This window comes from Venustampulla echinocandica, assembly GCF_003357145.1.
Source record: "Venustampulla echinocandica strain BP 5553 chromosome Unknown scaffold_3, whole genome shotgun sequence".
Classification (NCBI taxonomy): domain Eukaryota; kingdom Fungi; phylum Ascomycota; class Leotiomycetes; order Helotiales; family Pleuroascaceae; genus Venustampulla; species Venustampulla echinocandica.
The window spans coordinates 278,424-297,680 of NW_022474208.1; the positions used below are offsets into that span (position 1 = coordinate 278,424).

Consider the following 19,257-nt stretch of genomic DNA (forward strand, 5'->3'; position numbering starts at 1 on the left):
TCGTTTTGGGAATTAGAGGCGATATGGATTCGAAGGTATAGTCAGATATATGTACTGGTCAAACCCGAGATCGCAGCAGGTACAAGTGTAACCGAGTAGAGTACCGAGCACCGTGCGGGGACCCGAGGCCCCGATACTTAGTTTTATATATTACCTAGGTACAAAGGTAGGTATGATTATGATATGGCCAGCTATTTCGCTTTTAGAATCGAAACAAAACACGGCAGATTTTTGGTGATTCGGCAGATCCTATCTTACATACTTCGAAGCAGCTCCAAGTCTTGATTCGGCTGGTGTTGATATTACCCCGAAAATATTAAATTTACAAGCACCACAATCCTAATATTCTGTTCGCAGATGCCCTGATACCCACATCTTAGACTCCTGTCACAGAATATTTTCCTCCCACTTTCCCCCCTTAACGCCATACCTCCAGGCCATATATCCCACCATTCCCGCGACACTTCCAGCACCAAGGCCACCAGCCAGCCCCTTCCACCTCAACTCCCCCACCTTGCCTCTCACAACCGCCGCCACAGTACCTGTAGCCATTCCTACATAAGTCCAATCATCACACTCGACCTGCCCCCTATTCTCCAGCAGTCTCCAGCTCCTATCCTGCCATTCGATCTCGTCCTTCCCGCGCATCATCATCGGCAACGCCACAGCCAGAATACCTGTTCCTATCACGGTTCCGATGCCCGTCGATCGTAGCAAAGTAGTGGTAAATGTCGAGGGAGCGATTCGCGGTTTGAGGATTCCAAAGTGCCGCAAGAAGAAGATGGATGCGCCAGCGCCGGTGCCTAACACAGAGCCGGCCTGAACAGCACGCGTGAGGACGTGGGTATAGAGGATTGCGTGGGAGAAGGGTTGATCTTCGGCATAGGGAGAATGAGGCCAGAATCGCGACATCGTGGAAAAGTTCAGGGAGGCTTAACAATATCGCGGGCCCTCGTAGATCGTAGCTGCAGCTACTTGGTGTCGTGTGGTGGTTCGCAGCTAGAGGTGCTTTGAGATGTGAGTAATTCAGGCGGTGGGTTAGTCTGACAGTGTGACAACAACTGCTATATCAAAGAAAACAGAGGTGAAGCTGATAGCCATTCCTTTATACTTAATTCTGCCATGGTTCTGGCCTGACACTGGGTTATAGGCTGTCTCGTTGTGGAATTCGATGTGGGGAATTGGACTGATTCTGTTGATAAGGAAGCAAGTGCTTACGGCGGCGGACTCTCACAAAGCCCGACCAGACCATTGCTGGGATGCTAACTAGGGGCATACGTACGTACTGGAGTAACTTGTATTAATCACCCAGTCGTTAAGTACACACGAAAGTATGTAGGTACTAGGTACTTAGGTACATATAACTAGTACAATATGCACAACCGCGTTAAATTAACATTTCCATCTTTCTTACCGTGTACAACTGTCCAGGCACTTTGGATTTTGAGGGCCAATTATGAATTTGCATGGCAACGGTTTTGTAACGAGTAGATATCTAGCTTTCCTGAAAATGGCTCCCTGCCAGGCACTGAGTTAGTAGGCTGCTTTGTCCTCCCACAGGAGTAGACCTCAGAGTCAAGACATATAGCCATAGCTCTGTATCCTCCCAGCAACTTGAATTTAATACTCCTTGCCGCGCCGCTGTTGGGGCCTAAAAATACTTGTCCAAACGCCAACCCATCCCTCTCCGCGCCATGAATGCAATGCATATGCCATTAATCATCATCAGCCAGGTCCATAAGAATATTCCTATTCCCACCAAAGCCGCCGCCCATCCTTTGCCTTTCTTTGCCCTTCCCAGCTCTTCTCTTGGCAAGAACCTGTGCTGCCTCGACCTTTTTCAGCGCCAATTCTCTTTCAAAATCATCATTATCCTCAATTTCTTGCGCACCACTTGTGCCACCACCAGCAGTTTCTTCAAGTGCCTTGTTCAACAGTTCCGTGGCGATGGCATCTTGAGGGGAAATTGCCAAAGCCTCGTGGAAAACATAAACGGCGTCATAAGATCGTTTTTGTTCCATCAATACAAGGCCTTTGGCACAGAAAATAGCAGGATCTTTGCCGCCCTGGCGTAGGACCTCGTCGAATTCGGCCAGCGCTAGGTCCCATTGCTGAAGCCTTCGGTAAGCGTGGCCAAGATTGGCTCGTGTTGAGATCCAAGCTTGGGAATCACTATCAATTTCGTCCGCAATCTCCAACGCTTTAGTGAGCATGGTTACCGAATCTTCGAGTCGATCTTGATGGTAGAAAACAACGCCCATCTCATTGAGGAGTAAAGGATCGGTTCTGCACAGTCCATAGGCAGTCTTGAGGAATTCATCCGCAAGTGTCATGTTGTTCAACAAGTGGTTTTGCATCCCGAGAAAGAGCTGTGGGAGATGTGTACCCATAAAGAGCCTAGCGGCCGTTGAATATGCTGAAATGGCTTGATCGTGTTCGCCTTCAGCAGCGAATGTATGCGCAAAACCAATCCATGCAGGTCCGAAATGGGGGTCCATCATGCTCGCTTTGCTAAAATACCGACGAGCCTCCGCGATTTTATTGATCGCAAGATAGTATATACCAACGGCGAGCCAAGAACACGGCTCTTCGGGGTGGTTATCCGCTAGGTCATGAGACACGAGGAAGAGAGCGTTCTTCAGCCCGAGCTCGTAGAGACAAGCCAAGTGCAGAGGGTATATGCTGAAATTGTATTTATCGGTTTGAAGAATGGAATTGGTGATTGCCAGTGCATCCTTAAATCTGCATTGGGTAAAGAGGAGATCAGCTTTCGCGAGGAGAAGATCTGGGTTGGTGGCGAGATTATAATGCGTGGACAGTGTTTCTGTAGCTGCTGTGAATGCAGTTGGGTTCTTATACTTTGACAGTCTTGTCGTGTATAGCATCTTGGTGAACTCCGCTGCCTCCTGAGACGAGGATGGGTTGTCCGAAATGGAGATAGCGTCAAAGTCAAGAGATTCAAGGAATTGCCATTCCTCATCTGGTGACATTAGGCAGTTTTTCATAAGCTGTTCGAAAGCCTCGAAGCACTGTACGTCTATGCGGACGGCATCTTTGTAGCATTCCTTAGCCCGGTCGAATGCGTTTTGTTTGGCGTAACACTGCCCTCGGAGGAAGCACATTGCGGCTTCAAATCTAATGTTGGCCGCGTCTTCTTGTGCCGCCTCGTCCCTGCTATCATGACTCTCTCTCTCGGGTCTGCTTGTTTTGCCATGGTGTGTGAGCCCTGACCGGCCGGTTCCGCTGGTATGCTGTAGTTTCCGCCGACTGTTACTCGAACTTGTGATGAGGTGGGTGGGGTTCTTCTCCCCGAGGACGTTGAGTGCCTCTTCGAACCTAGATTGCTTTATTAAGCAGTGGCCGGCAAGATATCGACATGAGGGATTCCGAGCGATCAGGTCTTGCTTTGAGAGGAAGCTTTGGGCCCTAGTGTAGTTGCCGGTGGAGAAATGAACCTGGGCAAGCCAGAAGGCGTCTTTGTCATTCCCTGGAGCCAGTATTAGCATGCAAGGGTAAAGACCTTGGTAACTATATAACTGAGGAATAAATCGGTGCATTACTTGTTAGAGCGAGCAGCTTGTCGCCGATAAATATCGCTGAATCGTACTGGTGTTTATTCAAGGCATCCTGGCGCCAGTCCCTTAGAAAGTCCTCCATTCCGCGAACGAGGCATTCGTGATAGAAATGGCGAAATCATAGGTTGTAATGCATAAAAGGTAGAGCCTAGAGCGACCTTTGTAGGATCGAACTCTACTTGCAGTAGGCTGGGGATTAACAGTGTAGCCCCTCCGTCGCGCTTCTGTCATCGAAGTCGCGTTCCGGGAGACGCAAGGCTGACGATTACTCGTACCTATGTACCTTGTCTTGGCTTGCATGGACGAATCACGTGAAAAGCTCGCGCTTATGACATCTACTAAATCCATCCCGCCTCCATTTCCATGCCCCTCTTCAACAACATCTCCATATTCCTCTCCATCTACCTCTCCATCTCCGCCAATAATCCCCCATAGGTCGTCCCGCAACACACGCTTCTGCAACTTAACAATACTGGTTACATATCTTGATTTCAAGCCCTCTCAGACTTGACCTTTCCAGCTGCGATACTTGCCCGAGACGGGACGCTCAAAAGTCCAAACCTTGAACACGTATACCCTCCCAACAGTAGCCCAACATGGCAGAGCGCAAGGTGCTTTCGAAGTATTTCCCACCGGACTTTAATCCATCCTTGATTGTTCGAACACGAGGCCCAAAGCAGGTCGGCCCCAAAGTCCAAACAGTGCGGCTTATGGCGCCTTTTCCCATGAAATGCACTGCCTGTGGAGAGTATATCTATAAAGGCCGCAAATTCAACGCACGCAAGGAGACCACCGAAGAACGATACTACTCTATTCCAATTTACCGCTTCTATATCAGATGCACGAGATGGTGAGTTGCACCTTTTGCCAGTTCAGGTTTCCCTTGGTTAAATAACATAAGTTTCTGATTATTAAGTAGTTCGGGAGAGATTACATTCAAGACTGACCCTCGCAATATGGATTATGTGAGTGAGAGGGGTGCAAAGAGGAATACTGAGCCGTGGCGCATGAACGGTGGCGGCAAACAGGAGTCCGATGAAGAGAGGCTGGACCGCTTGGAAAGAGAAGAAGAAGAGAAGAATGCAATGCAGGAGCTTGAGACCAAGACCCTCGATGCAAAGAGAGAGATGGCCGTTGCTGATGCGCTGGACGAGATTCGGACACGGAATGCGAGGAACGAAAGAGTGGGGAAGGACGGGCTGGAGGTAACTGTTGTGAGGGAGAGCATCGACGAAGAGAGGCAACGGCAGGAGCAGGAGGACGATGAAGCCGCTCGACTGGCGTTTATGAAGCGGTACGAGGCTATGGAAGAGATCGTCGTCGATGACGAGGATGATGACCAAGAAGCCGCCCTAGAAATGCCGCCACCGAGTTTCAAGCGTGTGAAGAAGAAGAAGAAGGATCATGCTGCTGCTTTGGGGATCAAAAAGAAGCCATCTCTGGTCTGATATGTGGGCTGGCGCTCTGGACATCGAGTGGCGTTAAGGCATGGCATATTATATCGTACGGCATCCGCAGAGTACTTGTTGACTTTATGCAAATTATCGCGAAAGTCTCAATGAATTGTTCTACTGGTTATTCCGGCTGGCAGTGTTTGTTCATGGACTATTGACTTGGGGGTATGTGAAATCGTTTTCCCATGTGCTTGTCACTCGTGGTGTGATGGCGAAGAAACGGTTAGTCGACATTCTCGACCAATTACCTAGGTTAGAGCCATCCCCATGAATCAACAAGCGTTTCTCACTGTTAGTTTGGCTCAACTCTCCTCCTATCAATACCCTGTTCATCCCTCAACGCGACCGGGCCATTCTCGTCGCATGTTTTGGCAGCATTAAGCTAGTCCAGCTCTATACCTCCGTGCTCTGAATCCCAACTTGGCGGGTCAAATCGTCACGCCGTCCAGAATCCAAACCACCGGAAGCCCACAACACACATTAGCACCGCAAGCCCCTTTGGTGCCAATAAGGTGCAGGACATTCATATCATTTGTCATGCGATGGATAGTATATCCGTATGTCTTCAGCGGAATATATGCTTCGATGCCCGCTAACAGTTTCTTTCGATCTCCTGGAGGGGCTACGAGTGCACGCTCAAAATATCCATGGCATAATACGTGCGCCACTGCACAACAAAACTCGGTTCGATAAATTTAGGGGTTTTCCCGAAGGTCGTTACTGGCCTTCATTGCTAGACGCCAACCATGAGAAGTTTCCCACCATGAACAGTTATACGAGGCATGCTCTTTTAGCTTAGGGTAATCTGGCCGACACTGTGCCTGCATCATTTCCCTGGAGATGTTCCTTAGCCTAGTCTAAAATATGAGGGTTCCCCAAAGATGTAGTTTCCTCCTAAGATAGTGTTCTTGGAGTTATTCTTGGCCCAAGGTTCTGGCTGATCTAGGATATCAGGCTACTATATGCTTCCACGGCCCCCAGACAAACTTTTGATTACTTTGATATGCAACCAGTTCCTGTATAATCTTATGTAAATAATGTGGCCATATAGGCATATCTTGGGAAAACGGTAGGACGTTCACAGGATGAAGTTTCATGTACAGGCACAAGATTCAGACTAGATCCTAGCAGCTTTGAAGACCTATTCTTACAGAAACCCCAGAGATAGCAATGACAAATGCCTTCCTAACATACAATTTGCTCCCTTCGTTATTGATCACTCCATCGCCACCTTTCGCCCTCCTTCAACAAAGGCTATGAATGATGATCTAGTTGGCTTACATCTATCAGCGCTGACTCCATACCTGATTTCACCTCGCCTCAACAGCAGAAGATGTTAATTTCTTTATTAGTTAATCTACTCGAACTTCGCTAGCGCTAAGCTAAAAATCTGCACAAACTGCCATACCTCCTCGTATGTGTTATACAGCGGAACAGGCGCAACCCTTATAACATCTGGTTTCCGCTTATCAACCACAATCCCTGCATCCTCTAACATACCCATTAGCACATCCATCCTTCCAGGTTTAAGCAGAATGCTCAGCTGAGTGCCTCGAGCCTGAGGATTAGAGGGAGTTGTTATTCTGAAAGCGCGAGTGGTGGAATCTGTGCCTGAAAGCAGGAGATACTCGAGGTAAGCCGTGAGTGTGACAGATTTCCTCCTTATATCTGACATCGATGTCTGATTGAAGACGGAAAGTGAAGCGCATAGTGAGGTGAGGTCGATGACCGAAGGATTGGAAATCTGGTAACCGCTTGCTCCTGGGCTAGGACGGAATTCTACCCCCAAAGTTAGCTATGATCTGTCCCAATATCGTGTGCAGCTTACTGTTATCCATGTTAAATCTCCCGACTTGGTCCCCACCGTACCAACCTGATAAACGATGTCGGAAAATTGGTTTATCTTGGCCTTCGATGTACTCGACAGTTCCATGTCTCTCGTGCACAAAGGCACCTGCAATGGCCCCAGGGCCCGCATTCATATATTTATACGTGCACCACGCGGCAAAATCAACATTCCAGTCATGCAATTGCAGAGGTACATTGCCAGCTGCATGAGCCAAATCCCAACCCACGACCAAACCCTTTGACTGCGCATATTTGGTGATTGTTTTGATATCGAAAAATTGGCCAGTATAATATTGGATTCCAGGGAGAAGAATCAATGAAGTAGACGAAGCGTGTTTGTCAATAACCGAGAGAATCTTCTCAGTAGATACCTCGTATTCGCCGTCTTCGGGTCCAATCATGATCATTGATTCAGCAGGATCATAACCGTGGCCGCGGATCTGAGATTCGATTGCATAATGATCACTTGGGAAGGCTTTCCAGTCCAGAATAATCTTATTTTTCGACGAGGTTGGAGTATAGAAGCTGGCCATGAGCAGATGGAGATTAACGGTCAGACTGCCCATCGTGGCCACTTCGTTGGCAAGGGCACCGACTATGGGAGCTTGTTGCTTTGATGCATGTTCAGCCAGGAGTTGCCACTGTGTTAAAGGAGAATCTTCCAGCTCTCTGAAGTGGCCGTGGACACCAATTGTGGCCCATGTGGTCAAATAGGCCTGCAAATACTCTGCTGCTGCACGAGGCTGTAAACCTAGAGAGTTTCCGCAAAAATATATACATTTCTCCTCGTGGCTTTTGCTTTCGTCTAAAATGGGGTCAATAGATAGAAAAAGGGTGTGAAATCACATGATGGCCAGGATGGAAGGGGGAAAGTGGCACACACCTGGCTTCGCCAATTTCTTTGTTTTTGTGTTCAATTTCGACGGGATGATAAACTTCTCTCGGAACGACCGCAGATGATCCTTTGCATCAAGTGATTGCGCATATTCTAGTGTCGTTGCCTCAACTGGGAAGGCTGGCTTCCCCAGCTCTAGCTGTTCTTTGGCGATGGAAATCGACCCCATTTTGCTGCGACGGGATGAAGTTGGCCGGAATTATCTTGAACTCCTCACGGTGACTGGTAAGAACAGCAATGCTTCCCTCGCTCTGCACTTTGTATAGCGCTCTCATCACCCCATTCTTACTTCCCGGAATATTTATTTATGTCTTCGATGAATGATTACGCCTACCCACAAGCAAGGGAGGCAGTGACCCGTCCCTCTCCCACATCCGTTCCGCTTCCGCTTCCGTGGTCGATCCGTTTCCGTTTCCGCTTCCGTTTCCCCTTCAGCTGTCGCATCCGCCACAAGGAAGAATCGCTACGATCCAATCCCCTGGTTTGATCACTTCCGCACTGTAGCGGCATAGTTGCACTACCGGCGAATTACCTCACGCCCGCCCCGTTAATGTTGGCGAGGGTTTCGCAATTGGCGTCACTTAGAGACATTGGCTTGTCTTGTCACACCTCATTTTTCCTTTTGAGGTTTCCTGATCGGCACCAGCCTCCCTGGCAGAAGGCTTGGTAATGCTTAAGCTATTCAGCTCTTCGCCCGTAGTAAGGCCTTCCCCAAGGATTCTAGTATCACTTGGTAGTTTACATAGTTAGCTAAGTTGTCGTATGACTGAGCAATCGCCGCATTGCTCCCGTCATATATATTCCGCTCGACTCCACCCTGGAGCTGTTCTACAGACTTCATCAATGATACTCGCCCCCTTATTTGCACTACAATTCCAAAATCCCCTTCAAAGTCTCCCACCATGTTGCCTCCGTCGAGTACCCATCTGGCGGAATTCGAAATATCTTCTCGAAATGGCTTCTTACCCGACCAACCACCTCTCCAGAAATTGGACGATACATATTATGCGAGTTGGGAGGCAATAATTGGAGACCTTCCGGGCCTGCTCAACTCAAGCTCCTTGAGAAATGAGGTTGACCACTTACCTATCCTCTCAACCTCCCGGTTAAGGTCGGAAAGAGAATGGCAACGAGCATATCTCATCCTATCATTCGTGACACATGCATATATCTGGGAAGCTCCAGGTCCATCGGAGGTAAGGGTTTTATTATGCCCCTTATAGCACTTTGGACGTTATCTTACAAACATCCAAGCGGTTACCTCCATCAATATCCGTACCCTTCTTGAAAGTATCCTCCCATCTCCAACTTCCGCCAACTGCAACATACGCCGCCCTCAGCCTCTGGAACTTCAAATCGTCCAATACAGATTGCGATCTAAGTCGAATCGAGGACCTCCAAGTCCTGCATACATTCACCGGTACCCAGGACGAGGAGTGGTTTTATCTTATCTCCGTCGCAATTGAAGCACAAGGTGCTGAAGCTATTCCGTTAATGTTAAATGCCATCGATGCGGTCGAATCAGATAACTCGCCGATGGTTATAGCGGCATTGAAAGAATTCTCCTATCTCATCCGGAAGATCAGTCTACTGCTCAAGAGAATGCACGAAAAGTGCTCCCCGGAGATATTTTACAACGAAATCAGACCTTATTTCGCCGGGAGTAAGAATATGGGATTAGCCGGCCTTCCAAATGGAGTGTTTTATGATGAGGGAGAAGGAAATGGGCAATGGCAACAATATAGCGGTGGGAGTAATGCTCAGAGCTCACTAATACAGTTCTTTGATATCGTTCTTGGGGTTGAGCATTTCGACGTCAAGGGGACCAAGGGTTCGAAACATGGATTTCTTCGGGTGAGCTATATTCATTGAGATACAGGGGTGAAACAATGGCTAACACTTAAAAAGCAAATGCGAAGCTACATGCCCGGTCCTCACTGCAGCTTTCTAGAGCACCTGGAGTCTATCGCAAATATACGAGCATACGCCGAACAAACAGCTGTTCCCGAAGTGACCGAGGCGTATAATTTTGCGGTCAAAGAACTAGAGAGTTTTAGGGATATCCATATCCAGATTGTTGCGCGGTATATTATTATGCCATCGAGACAACACGTATCTACTGGGCATCGGGGTGTGAATCTTGCGATTGCGTCGGCAAATCCAGATGTGAGGAAGGACTTGCATGGGACAGGTGGAACGGAATTAATGCCCTTTTTGAGACAGAGTCGGGATGAGACGAGGGCGGCAGCTTTGAGTTGATATTGAATGGCATGTGGATAGATCAATGTAAGCTTCTCTGGTCAGTTGGTTAGAAAATATATAATATCTGCTTTTCCTCTTATTCCGTGATGTGCCTTTGAGCTCCATCTCTACTAAGTGATACAACTCGTCTCGTAGTGAGACTAAGCCATACAGTGTCGTCTTTTAGTCACGGGACTGGCCAGAATTTTGCTGAGGCGGGATTGATTAGAGTTTGCATTGAGCAGGCAGAACTTTCCAATTCTACACACAAAGCGAAATTAGTGTCGTCGAATGACAGTCGACCTTCCCACCTCTCCTAGTGTGGAGTTTACCATATCAGAACCTCGGAAGCGGAAGCGGAAGCGGATGTCGAAACGGAAACCGGATGAGCTTCGGGACCAATAAGTAATCCCAACCTTAACAAGAGCTCGGCTTAGGATGACCCTATGTGATAAGGCCGCACAACCCTCCACCGGCCACAGAGAGTACTGTAGGCAAGATGGAAACGGCGCTAGAGAACCTGCTCCCTCGAGAGGCCGCATATTATATTGCTTCTTTCTTACGCATCAGATCTGAGTAGGAGCCCCGGCGAGAGGTGGAACCACTGCGTCACACTGGAAGAACTGTTCAATCCATCCCAAACTTTAGATCCAGATGCTCTTACCTTGCTCATGAACTCCACGTATATCGAACCTAGGTGCTTGGGCTTCGGAATTCGGGTGTCCCGCAAACAAGAGGCGAGTGAAGCTAGAAAGAATTTGACTGGGCGCATAGGTTTTTGAGAAATGCTGAAGACTCGTTGTAAAAGGTGAGGAATGAGAAGAGGAAGCTGACTTGAATAGATATATGGATATGATATGCCCAGTGATATCGAGGTTTGAATAGTTATGGAAGTTGGGGCTTACCCCTCAAGAAATAAATACTCCCCACCACACAGGACCAACTCCATCATATATTAAGAGAATTTTATCTACCTTTGCTTGCCATGCGCCAGAAAATATTATATGTGCTACCAAAAGTAACACTCTTAAACTGTCATGTTTAACAGCTGGAAACATTTCGAGCACTCAGTAGACGTTATAATGGGCTACCACCCCAAACTTAATAACCATTGCGAGTATAACACCACGAGAGCCATTTTAAAAGCAAAATCGCTGTGGTGTTATCGTGTTATTGCCATGACCGTCTTGACGCGAGTCTCCTCCACCGGACCTCTTAAAATAGCTTACTAAGCTCATCATAGATTTCACTGCTCCGTTTGATCTCAAGTTCGAGCGCACATGCGGCACATCGTAGATCAAGGGATGAGCTTCCCTTATGGCAACAAACAAATAGGGCTCTAGTCAAGCATCTATGCAATTACGTGTCATGTCGTCGCCTATAGAGCGGCCCGCCAAACGTGTACGACAGGCTTGTGAGCCTTGTCGGTGAGTGACCACTCATCATCTACTCGCCCTCAATGTTGAAAATTATCTAAGGAAATAACTAGTCGAAAGAAAGCGCGATGCTCGGGAGAGAAGCCTGTTTGTTCGCACTGTTCACGATTGCGACAAGCTTGCATTTACGCCGACGAGCGACATGAGAATGGGCCATCTCTGAGGAGTGCTTCGCCCACCCCACAACCTCGGACATCGAGGCAGTCGACGACACATGACCGCATACTGGTAAGTCCTGTCTAGTATCGTGCCCGCATACGTGGCTTATCAGATAAAGGAGGACCGCTTGAGGTCTGTTGAAGCGCAACTTGCCGAAGTGATTACGAACCAGGATAGCGTGAGAAGAAGTGCGTCTTCCCAGGTGCCAGAGGTCATGTCAGAACCTTCAAGGGCTAGCGGAAATATTAATCCCTCCGAGACGTAAGTTTCGACTTTGGAATATATTAAGCAATGCTGACTATGTTCATGTAGCCGGCTGCCATCATGGGAGGTCATTCAGACGGCCGCAGAAACATACCTGCTGTATTGTGATTGCCAGCCACTTCCATTATTCCATCGGTCAACATTCATTCAGACTCTGAGATCTCGAGACGGCGAGGTTATTTTTTCCCTGCTTGCATTGGCGGCAAGGTTCCTCGAAGATCCCGCTCTACGCGCGAGTCAAGTGAGTTCTGTTCATGAATACATGGAGGCTGCCCGGACAATTGTTTCCAAAAAGGTGTTTGATGGAGTGGTAGAGCTATCGACCATTCAAACGCTATGCCTTCTGAGTCTGGTTGATTTTACAGGTACTATGGACTCCGGAATCATTGTTCTGTTTCTCAACTTACTCCAATAGAGGGCACCACCCGGCGTGCTAGCATGCACAGTAGCCTCGCTATGAGCCTGGCTCATAATGCGGGTTTGACTGCCGAAAGCCACTCAGTGCTTTCGGGTCACGATAAAGAGGAGCGAAGAAGATGCTTCTGGAGTCTTTTCCTTCTCAAGAGACTGCATGGAGCCGATTTTATGGTATTGGATCTATCAACGGACGATAATAACCCACGATATCCCGAGATTACTAGAAGCCCTCTCAGCCCTGCTCAACCAATTAATGAGCCCATTCCGACTGGTGCGGCCTTGGAAGTTCCCAAGGATAAAGGTGTAATTGCATACGCCATCCAGCTGAGCGAAGTTTGGTTCAAGATCACAAGATATGCCTGGAGGCGTGAAATACGCAACGCCCTACCCCCATGGTCTCCAGAATCCGAGTATTCCATCATACTCGCACAACAAATGGATTTCGAGACTCGAGTACCTTATAGCTACCGGTTTAAGCCCTCCAAATTCTCCCAAAGATCAGCTGAAGAATTGAACACGGCTCGGGATTACTGGGGGCCATGGCTCTTAATCCAATTCCTCTATCACACCAACCTCTGTCTACTCAATCATCCACTTTTATTGTCACTTCGACTGCTAAGCTTCAAAGGGGTTATACCGGAGATCTTCCTTCAGCATACATCTGATCTCCTGTCATCTCATACCTCTTGGATCATCAACTTTATCGATATGCTTGAATCCAAGCCCTACAAAGTCACAGATCCGTTCTTGGCGCATTGTGTTGCTATCGTCGCTACAATATACTTGCAGGAGAGTTTCGTAGATGATCTGTCAAGAAGACATGAGAAGCAACAGAATTTTGATAAATGTCTAGGGTTTATCAGAGGTTTTGGCACTGAATGGCCACATGTTGGGCGAATAGTAAGTCATTCTCCCTGTGGAATAGAATCCGCCCTAACCATATATTCTTCCAGGCGGATAAGCTAGAGGGTTTGAGCCGAACAGTCTCATCAACATATGTGGCCAGCGATGAGCCGACCCGTAAGAATCGCAAGTTGCTAATCGACCTTGGGCAATTCTTTGAGATTCTGGAGTATTCCTCATCAAGCGAAATAGCTGGTTCGGCAAGGCAGCTCTTTGGGCCGTCGCTTCATTCGAGTTTCCGTGCTTCTCGGACGGAAATGGCGCAGACTTCAATCCTCCCAGAACCTACCAGAGTTGAGCGACAGGAATTTGGCACCCCTACATCGGCGACCATTCTGGATAATCATACTGGCTTGTCGGATTTTGGGCAAAGTTCCTCCTTCGAGATTGCAGCTCCCTTCCAGTTTTCTGATGATGAATTGGCAGTTCTTGCTGGGAACTTTTTTCACCCAAGACCTGATGTCGATGGCAATGCAAACTGGTGGAACATGGGGAATTTTCGATGACGACAATGAGTACTCGCGGATTTCATGGCCGCGAATTCATCGCTTCGTACAGCTTCAGGATCTGCATGCTGCGTGCAGCGATCACTGCCACCGGCGGTCTCTCACCTCGGAATCAGCCATCACATTTACTGTATACCCCCACGCAGGTCCCAGGAATTTATATCCAAGCCCATACTTGGTTGGAGCCCTTCGTGACTCTAGGGGTAACATCGGGTAAGCTGACCAGGTGCTGCATCATCGTTAATCAGCGAACTCACGCCAGTCCTAAGAGTCACTCATTTGGAGCTTACTCAATCGTCCTTGTTCTGGATCTTTCACTTTATGTAAGGTATTCGATGGCCGTATCAGTCACCTGGACGATCACCAATTGATTTCATTCAAATACAAGGAGTGCCTGCCCTTTTGAACTGGGAGCCGTTCTCGAAATTTGAATTATTGGTCACCATTCTTCCTACTGTTCAGATGTTTCAAATCAATTGAAACATTCGACTGTCATTGCTCTTTTGCCAATTTCTGGAGAGACCTAGAGTACTAGATGATTGGATTGTCCTTGTTCAACGCTAAGAGTTAGGCAATACATCGTCGAGCTTGATATTCCTACCCAAGTCTTATAATATGTCAACCGGCTCAAACGCCAACCAACCCGATATGGAAAAACATTTTAACAAGCCCTGCCAAATCCACACGTTCGATACAAGTGTTTAGAATGGACGGGATGATTGCTTGCATTCCTCCTAGCCCTTCGTTTATTGACTCCGCTCATTCAATATTCTCAGGCTCCTTGATGCTTGTCTTTCTCACAACTTGGATCAGTTCCTCGACAGCAGTAATGCCGGAACCGCCAACACCACAAATGCGAATTTTCGACAACGCAGCCTTCATCGGCCCCCTAGTAGGAGGAATTACGAACTGGTTGCTGATAACTCTCTTTACATTCACCTTCGGCGCCGTCACAGGATCCCACCTTAATCCAACCATCACCATCGCGAGATTCTGTGCTCGACTCTGCTCCTTCCCCCGTACGGTGCTTTACGTCGCCTTTCAGACAGTTGGAGGGGCCTCGGCCGGGATATTAGTACGAGCTGCTATCGGGTGAGGGAGTTCAAAGCCGGTGGCTGCTGGCTGTACCCCGATGTAGTTCCGGCGTCAAGTGTGGTGGTCATCGAATTCGTGTTATGTCTGACGCTGCTTTTCCTTGCGTTTGGTGTGGGTTTGGATCCGAGATAAAAACTGGCCATTGGACCCTCATTGGGGCCATTCTTGGTTGGCATGTATCTTGTGGTGGTGAGCTTTGGTAGTGGGTTTACGAGGTATGGGTATGGTTGGGCGAGTTTGAATCCAGCGAGGTGCTTTGGGGTATTTGTAGGGGGCCGGTTTCCGCGATGGCATTGGATCCATTGGTAGGTAACTGCTCTGTTTATCTCGTCTCGCTTTCAACTCACTCTAGATTTGGCGCTTTATAGGGCTGTGGCTAATTCTTGGACGAAGGGTGGCTGAAATTATTGCTTGTATGGTTCATGGAGCCTTTTATGGGCTCATACCATCGTGGCAAAAACATCTGGAGTCTTAGGTGTATACTGCTGTGAAATTCAACTGCTGATATACAAGCGAGTACATCTCCAATGCAGCTAGTGAGTGTCGCCGGTATAATCATATCATGGCATTTGTGGTGTTGATGAAACTTACCAAAGTCTAGCTAGCAAAAGTCCTTTGCTAACGGAAGCATAAGCAGTTCTAGCGGATACTTCGTACTGCAATCCGGTGCTCAGTAAAGAAATGCGAGTTTAATAGAGGCTAGAATTGTAGTATTGTCGAGAACGAGTAAGACTAGGCATAGACTTATACAATCGGTTGGCCAACATGGACATGGAGTCAGGGGAAACTTCCTTACACACCTTACCAATAATTTGAAATCTAAGACTCTAAACGCTGTATTAATATTTGAGCGTTGGAGGTTGCTGACTTGAGAAAGTTGCAATCGGCATATGGAAAAGCAGAGTGTCAAAAACAGCAAGGTAAGAAGCTCGTTTTCCAGCTCTCTGAATCCAAGATTTACAGAATTTCATGATTTTGAGGGGCAGAACAAAACTTAGCTAGGGAAAAACATCAAGATGCCAATGTTCGTACAACGAGCAACCTACTCTAGAACATAGGGCCCTATTGCTGATTTATTCGGTATGCCAGACTACGTATTCGCCTTGTCTGCCTGCGCTGGGCACTTTCGGATTTGGTAGCCGACGAAAATCACTATCGAAATTATTATTTCTTTACACGTTACTTTCCAAGACCCTCATCAGCACTCAACCCCACAGACAGATACACCAAGCTGGACTGGACGAGGTTCGAACTTCGGGGTCACAAGCGCACAACATAAGTACATACATACAGGTACAGTACTGTCCTTGAAATTGGGCTCCCGCCATTGATTCTTGGCCATGCATGAGTACTTGGCAATCCATGCTTCTCCAACCCTATGCTACGAAGTATAGAACCATTCATTTCATGAGTCCATGGCAATGTGCATTATTGCGCACGTTATCAGTCCCGTTCCATACTTTGCCCTGCTTGGCTCTTGGCTCAAATTGCAATCACTGCCTCCCCGATGTCCTCTGCAATGTCCGCTGAGGCGTCCCTCTTTGAAGCAATATATCGCTACTTCGGCAGTCAGACGCCGTGTTTATCAACTAGAATCACCTTGAGCAAGACAAGAATTGAAACTCGACATTCATAACAAACATGTTCACCACGCCAAGAAACACCCATGTTCTTCTATAGCAGGGCTGAATTGTTAACTCATGCGTCAGCACATCCAATGTTACTCTGCTGCCCAATTGATAACCGATATGGAAGAATAGAAGCAATGATCTAGGCTTCGCAAGCCGTCCACTTCTCCGAGCCTTGCGGACAATTCGAACCTTTCTAGATGCAGGTCCGCCTCTATTTTGTCACTAGGGAGCTAGCTGGTTTAGCCTTGGCCCTCTCCGTGCCCTAACACGAATACAGACCGGGTGTTCCTCGATTCGCTTTACGCCGTCGAAAGGCTCTCTTCCAAGCTCTAGTTGTTTCGAGCGCTGCTCGCGAGCCGCGATCTTGTCAGCAATCTCTCGACTAGGTCGACCCAGGGGAAGCAATTTTGCAGCTCAGGATCTACGTACAGTACAGTACACAGGCCAAGCAGCCCCATCCAATCTGCCAAATTTCCAATATATTGGTTACCCGCAGTGCGTATTCCGGATAAATACAATTCTCAAAAGCATTACGAAGTATCCAATGCCGGCAGTTAAATCAGCTGACCCCTACAGGTTGTGGAGGCTGCGCGGCATCTCCACCACCTCGGCGCTCCACCGTGAGATCCATATAATGCAATTGCAACTGCAGTTTGGTTTTGGTTGGTTTGGTTTAGGATTTTTTCTTCTTTAAGTTGGGAGTTGGTAAGGCTGAGGTTCACCAGTCAGGCACCACCAAGTATTAAGTTTCTAACCAGTTCCAAGATGCATCTCTTGGGGCTTGCTGCAACTGCAGCAACTTATTTGTTGCTCCCAGGTGCCACCGCAGATCCTCTCCCATTCGAGCGGATTCAATTGCACGAGAGGGACATCGCGTCTTTGGGCAAGGCCTCGTCGCTCCTTTCATTCGGTGATGCACCTGTCGCAGACCCAGCAACTTCACATCGGAGAGCACCGCCCACGGGTTGCAAAGTGTTCCCTGGTGACAAGAAATGGCCGGCTGATAAAGCTTGGAGTAACTTCAATAATACTCTTAACGGAGCCTTGATCAAGACCGTTCCTCTTGCGGCACCTTGTTATGCTGGTCCGAATTATGTGAGTTGTCTTCAGAGAATTATATTTCGTGTACTAATACTACCCAGGACGCAAACCGGTGTAGCTATGTTACAGCAAACTGGGCCAACTCGAGTCTCCAGTGAGTCCTTAGTTTTTGTGGCAGAAATCCATCTGATTTTATGTGATGGAGGCTCGAGTGAGAATCCAGGCTAGGCTTTGAGAAGGCCAGTCCAAGATGGGCTAATCTAAACAATTCTTGATCAATATCCTATTTATCGAAGATTCATAGAAGCTAAATGGTAATAGTGAGATGGACCCGGCATCGGTCATGACCGGACTCTACCAAGGCCACACCTGCCAAATACCCTCCAATCCGGACGACACCTGCACCCTCGGCGGCCTTCCATCCTACGTCGTCAACGCAACAACAGTAAAGCAAGTCCAGCTTGCAGTTAATTTTGCTCGCAACGCAGACATCCGCTTGATCGTCCGAAACACCGGGCACGACTTCTCTGGTAAATCTGGCGGCGCGGGGTCTCTGAGCATCTGGACCCATAACCTCAATGCTATAGAATACGTCCCACGTTTTGAGGACCAGAAACAGGGTTATTCTGGCCCTGCTTTCAGGGGCGGTTCGGGGGTAATTGGACGTGATCTCTTCAAAGCGGCAGGGGACAAAGGGTTACTTGTCATAGGAGGTGAAGGGCAGGATGTCGGTATCCTTGGAGGCTACCTCCAAAACGGAGGCCACTCGCCTATGTCCTCCGTGTATGGCCTTGCAGCGGACCAAGTTCTGTCAATTAGTCTCGTAACTGCAGATGGACGCTTCCTTACGGCCTCAAGCACAGAGAACACCGACCTGTTCTGGGCACTCCGGGGAGGTGGAGCATCTACCTGGGGAGTTGTGACTTCTGTCACTGTTCGAGCACACCCTTCTATGCCGATATCGACAGCCCAGTTCATCTTCACCGCGAAGTCTAGCGCCGCCTTCTGGCTGGGGGTTCGCAGCTACTGGGAACGCTTCATCCCATATGCAGACGCAGGGACATACTCATATTTCATGATCATACCCGGCGCACCAGCACCGACATTCATTATGCTTGGGTTCTGGGCGCCGAACATGACGACGACGGAAACCACGGCTCTCCTTACGCCTTGGTTGGACGACCTTTCTGCTCTCGACATCTCCGTCAAACCCGCCTACGCCACATATCCCACCACCTACCCAGCCCTAATAGCCACCTGGCCCCAAGAGGCGGTCCAAGACAATGCCATAATCGGATCCCGCCTCTTCCCCCGCTCGGCATGGGAAGCACCTAACTCAGAAACATTCAACAAAACATGGGAGGCATGGTCCACAACCAACAATCTCCTAATCTCCTTCAACATTCGTGCACCCAACGCCCTTGGCGTCGATAACGCCGTCCTGCCGGCGTGGCGTGAGACGGTACTTCACACTATGCAAGGCTCTGGATTCGCTCCGAATGCCGATGATGCGACTAAGAGAGCTGTGAGGCAAGCGTTGACTGTAAGTATGGCTAATTGGAAGGCGGCCACTCCTGGAGCAGGGGCATATATAGGCGAATCGGATGCTGAGGAGGTGGGATGGCAGGAGAGTTTCTTTGGCAAGAACTATGACCGGTTGTTGAAGATTAAGAACAAGTATGACCGGGATGGGGTGTTTTGGGCGAAGCAGGCGGTTGGAAGTGAATGCATGGCTGTTCAGAGTAACGGTCCGATTCCAGATGAAAACGGGAAGTTGTGTCGGGTTAAATAA

At 48.4% G+C, this 19,257-nt stretch overlaps 7 protein-coding genes across 7 annotated transcripts; 4 read left to right on the plus strand and 3 right to left on the minus strand.

Annotated features, from left to right (window-relative positions):
* Positions 1–387: 387 nt before the first annotated feature.
* Positions 388–912, minus strand: BP5553_05719 (Uncharacterized protein; the record flags this gene model as incomplete). The annotated part of the gene is made up of 1 exon (XM_032014342.1): positions 388–912. One exon carries the CDS (start codon positions 910–912, stop codon positions 388–390), a length of 525 nt encoding a protein of 174 aa, XP_031869023.1.
* Positions 913–1,715: 803 nt separating this feature from the next.
* BP5553_05720 (TPR-like protein) lies at positions 1,716–3,657 on the minus strand (the record flags this gene model as incomplete). Its single annotated transcript, XM_032014343.1, has 2 exons — positions 1,716–3,487; positions 3,561–3,657. 2 exons carry the CDS (start codon positions 3,655–3,657, stop codon positions 1,716–1,718), a joined length of 1,869 nt encoding a protein of 622 aa, XP_031869024.1.
* A 514-nt stretch (positions 3,658–4,171) lies between these two features.
* BP5553_05721 (putative cell cycle control protein cwf16) lies at positions 4,172–5,023 on the plus strand (the record flags this gene model as incomplete). Its single annotated transcript, XM_032014344.1, has 2 exons — positions 4,172–4,425; positions 4,495–5,023. The coding sequence occupies 2 exons, from the start codon at positions 4,172–4,174 to the stop codon at positions 5,021–5,023; spliced, it is 783 nt and encodes a 260-aa protein (XP_031869025.1).
* Positions 5,024–6,386: 1,363 nt separating this feature from the next.
* On the minus strand, positions 6,387–7,941 carry BP5553_05722 (putative Kynureninase; the record flags this gene model as incomplete). Its single annotated transcript, XM_032014345.1, has 3 exons — positions 6,387–6,808; positions 6,858–7,682; positions 7,761–7,941. 3 exons carry the CDS (start codon positions 7,939–7,941, stop codon positions 6,387–6,389), a joined length of 1,428 nt encoding a protein of 475 aa, XP_031869026.1.
* Positions 7,942–8,674: 733 nt separating this feature from the next.
* BP5553_05723 (putative indoleamine 2,3-dioxygenase family protein) lies at positions 8,675–10,031 on the plus strand (the record flags this gene model as incomplete). The annotated part of the gene is made up of 3 exons (XM_032014346.1): positions 8,675–8,968; positions 9,027–9,626; positions 9,681–10,031. The coding sequence occupies 3 exons, from the start codon at positions 8,675–8,677 to the stop codon at positions 10,029–10,031; spliced, it is 1,245 nt and encodes a 414-aa protein (XP_031869027.1).
* A 1,350-nt stretch (positions 10,032–11,381) lies between these two features.
* BP5553_05724 (C6 transcription factor) lies at positions 11,382–13,698 on the plus strand (the record flags this gene model as incomplete). Its single annotated transcript, XM_032014347.1, has 6 exons — positions 11,382–11,440; positions 11,503–11,677; positions 11,727–11,869; positions 11,921–12,237; positions 12,288–13,189; positions 13,243–13,698. The coding sequence occupies 6 exons, from the start codon at positions 11,382–11,384 to the stop codon at positions 13,696–13,698; spliced, it is 2,052 nt and encodes a 683-aa protein (XP_031869028.1).
* A 3,491-nt stretch (positions 13,699–17,189) lies between these two features.
* On the plus strand, positions 17,190–19,257 carry BP5553_05725 (FAD-binding protein; the record flags this gene model as incomplete). Its single annotated transcript, XM_032014348.1, has 3 exons — positions 17,190–17,519; positions 17,567–17,619; positions 17,787–19,257. 3 exons carry the CDS (start codon positions 17,190–17,192, stop codon positions 19,255–19,257), a joined length of 1,854 nt encoding a protein of 617 aa, XP_031869029.1.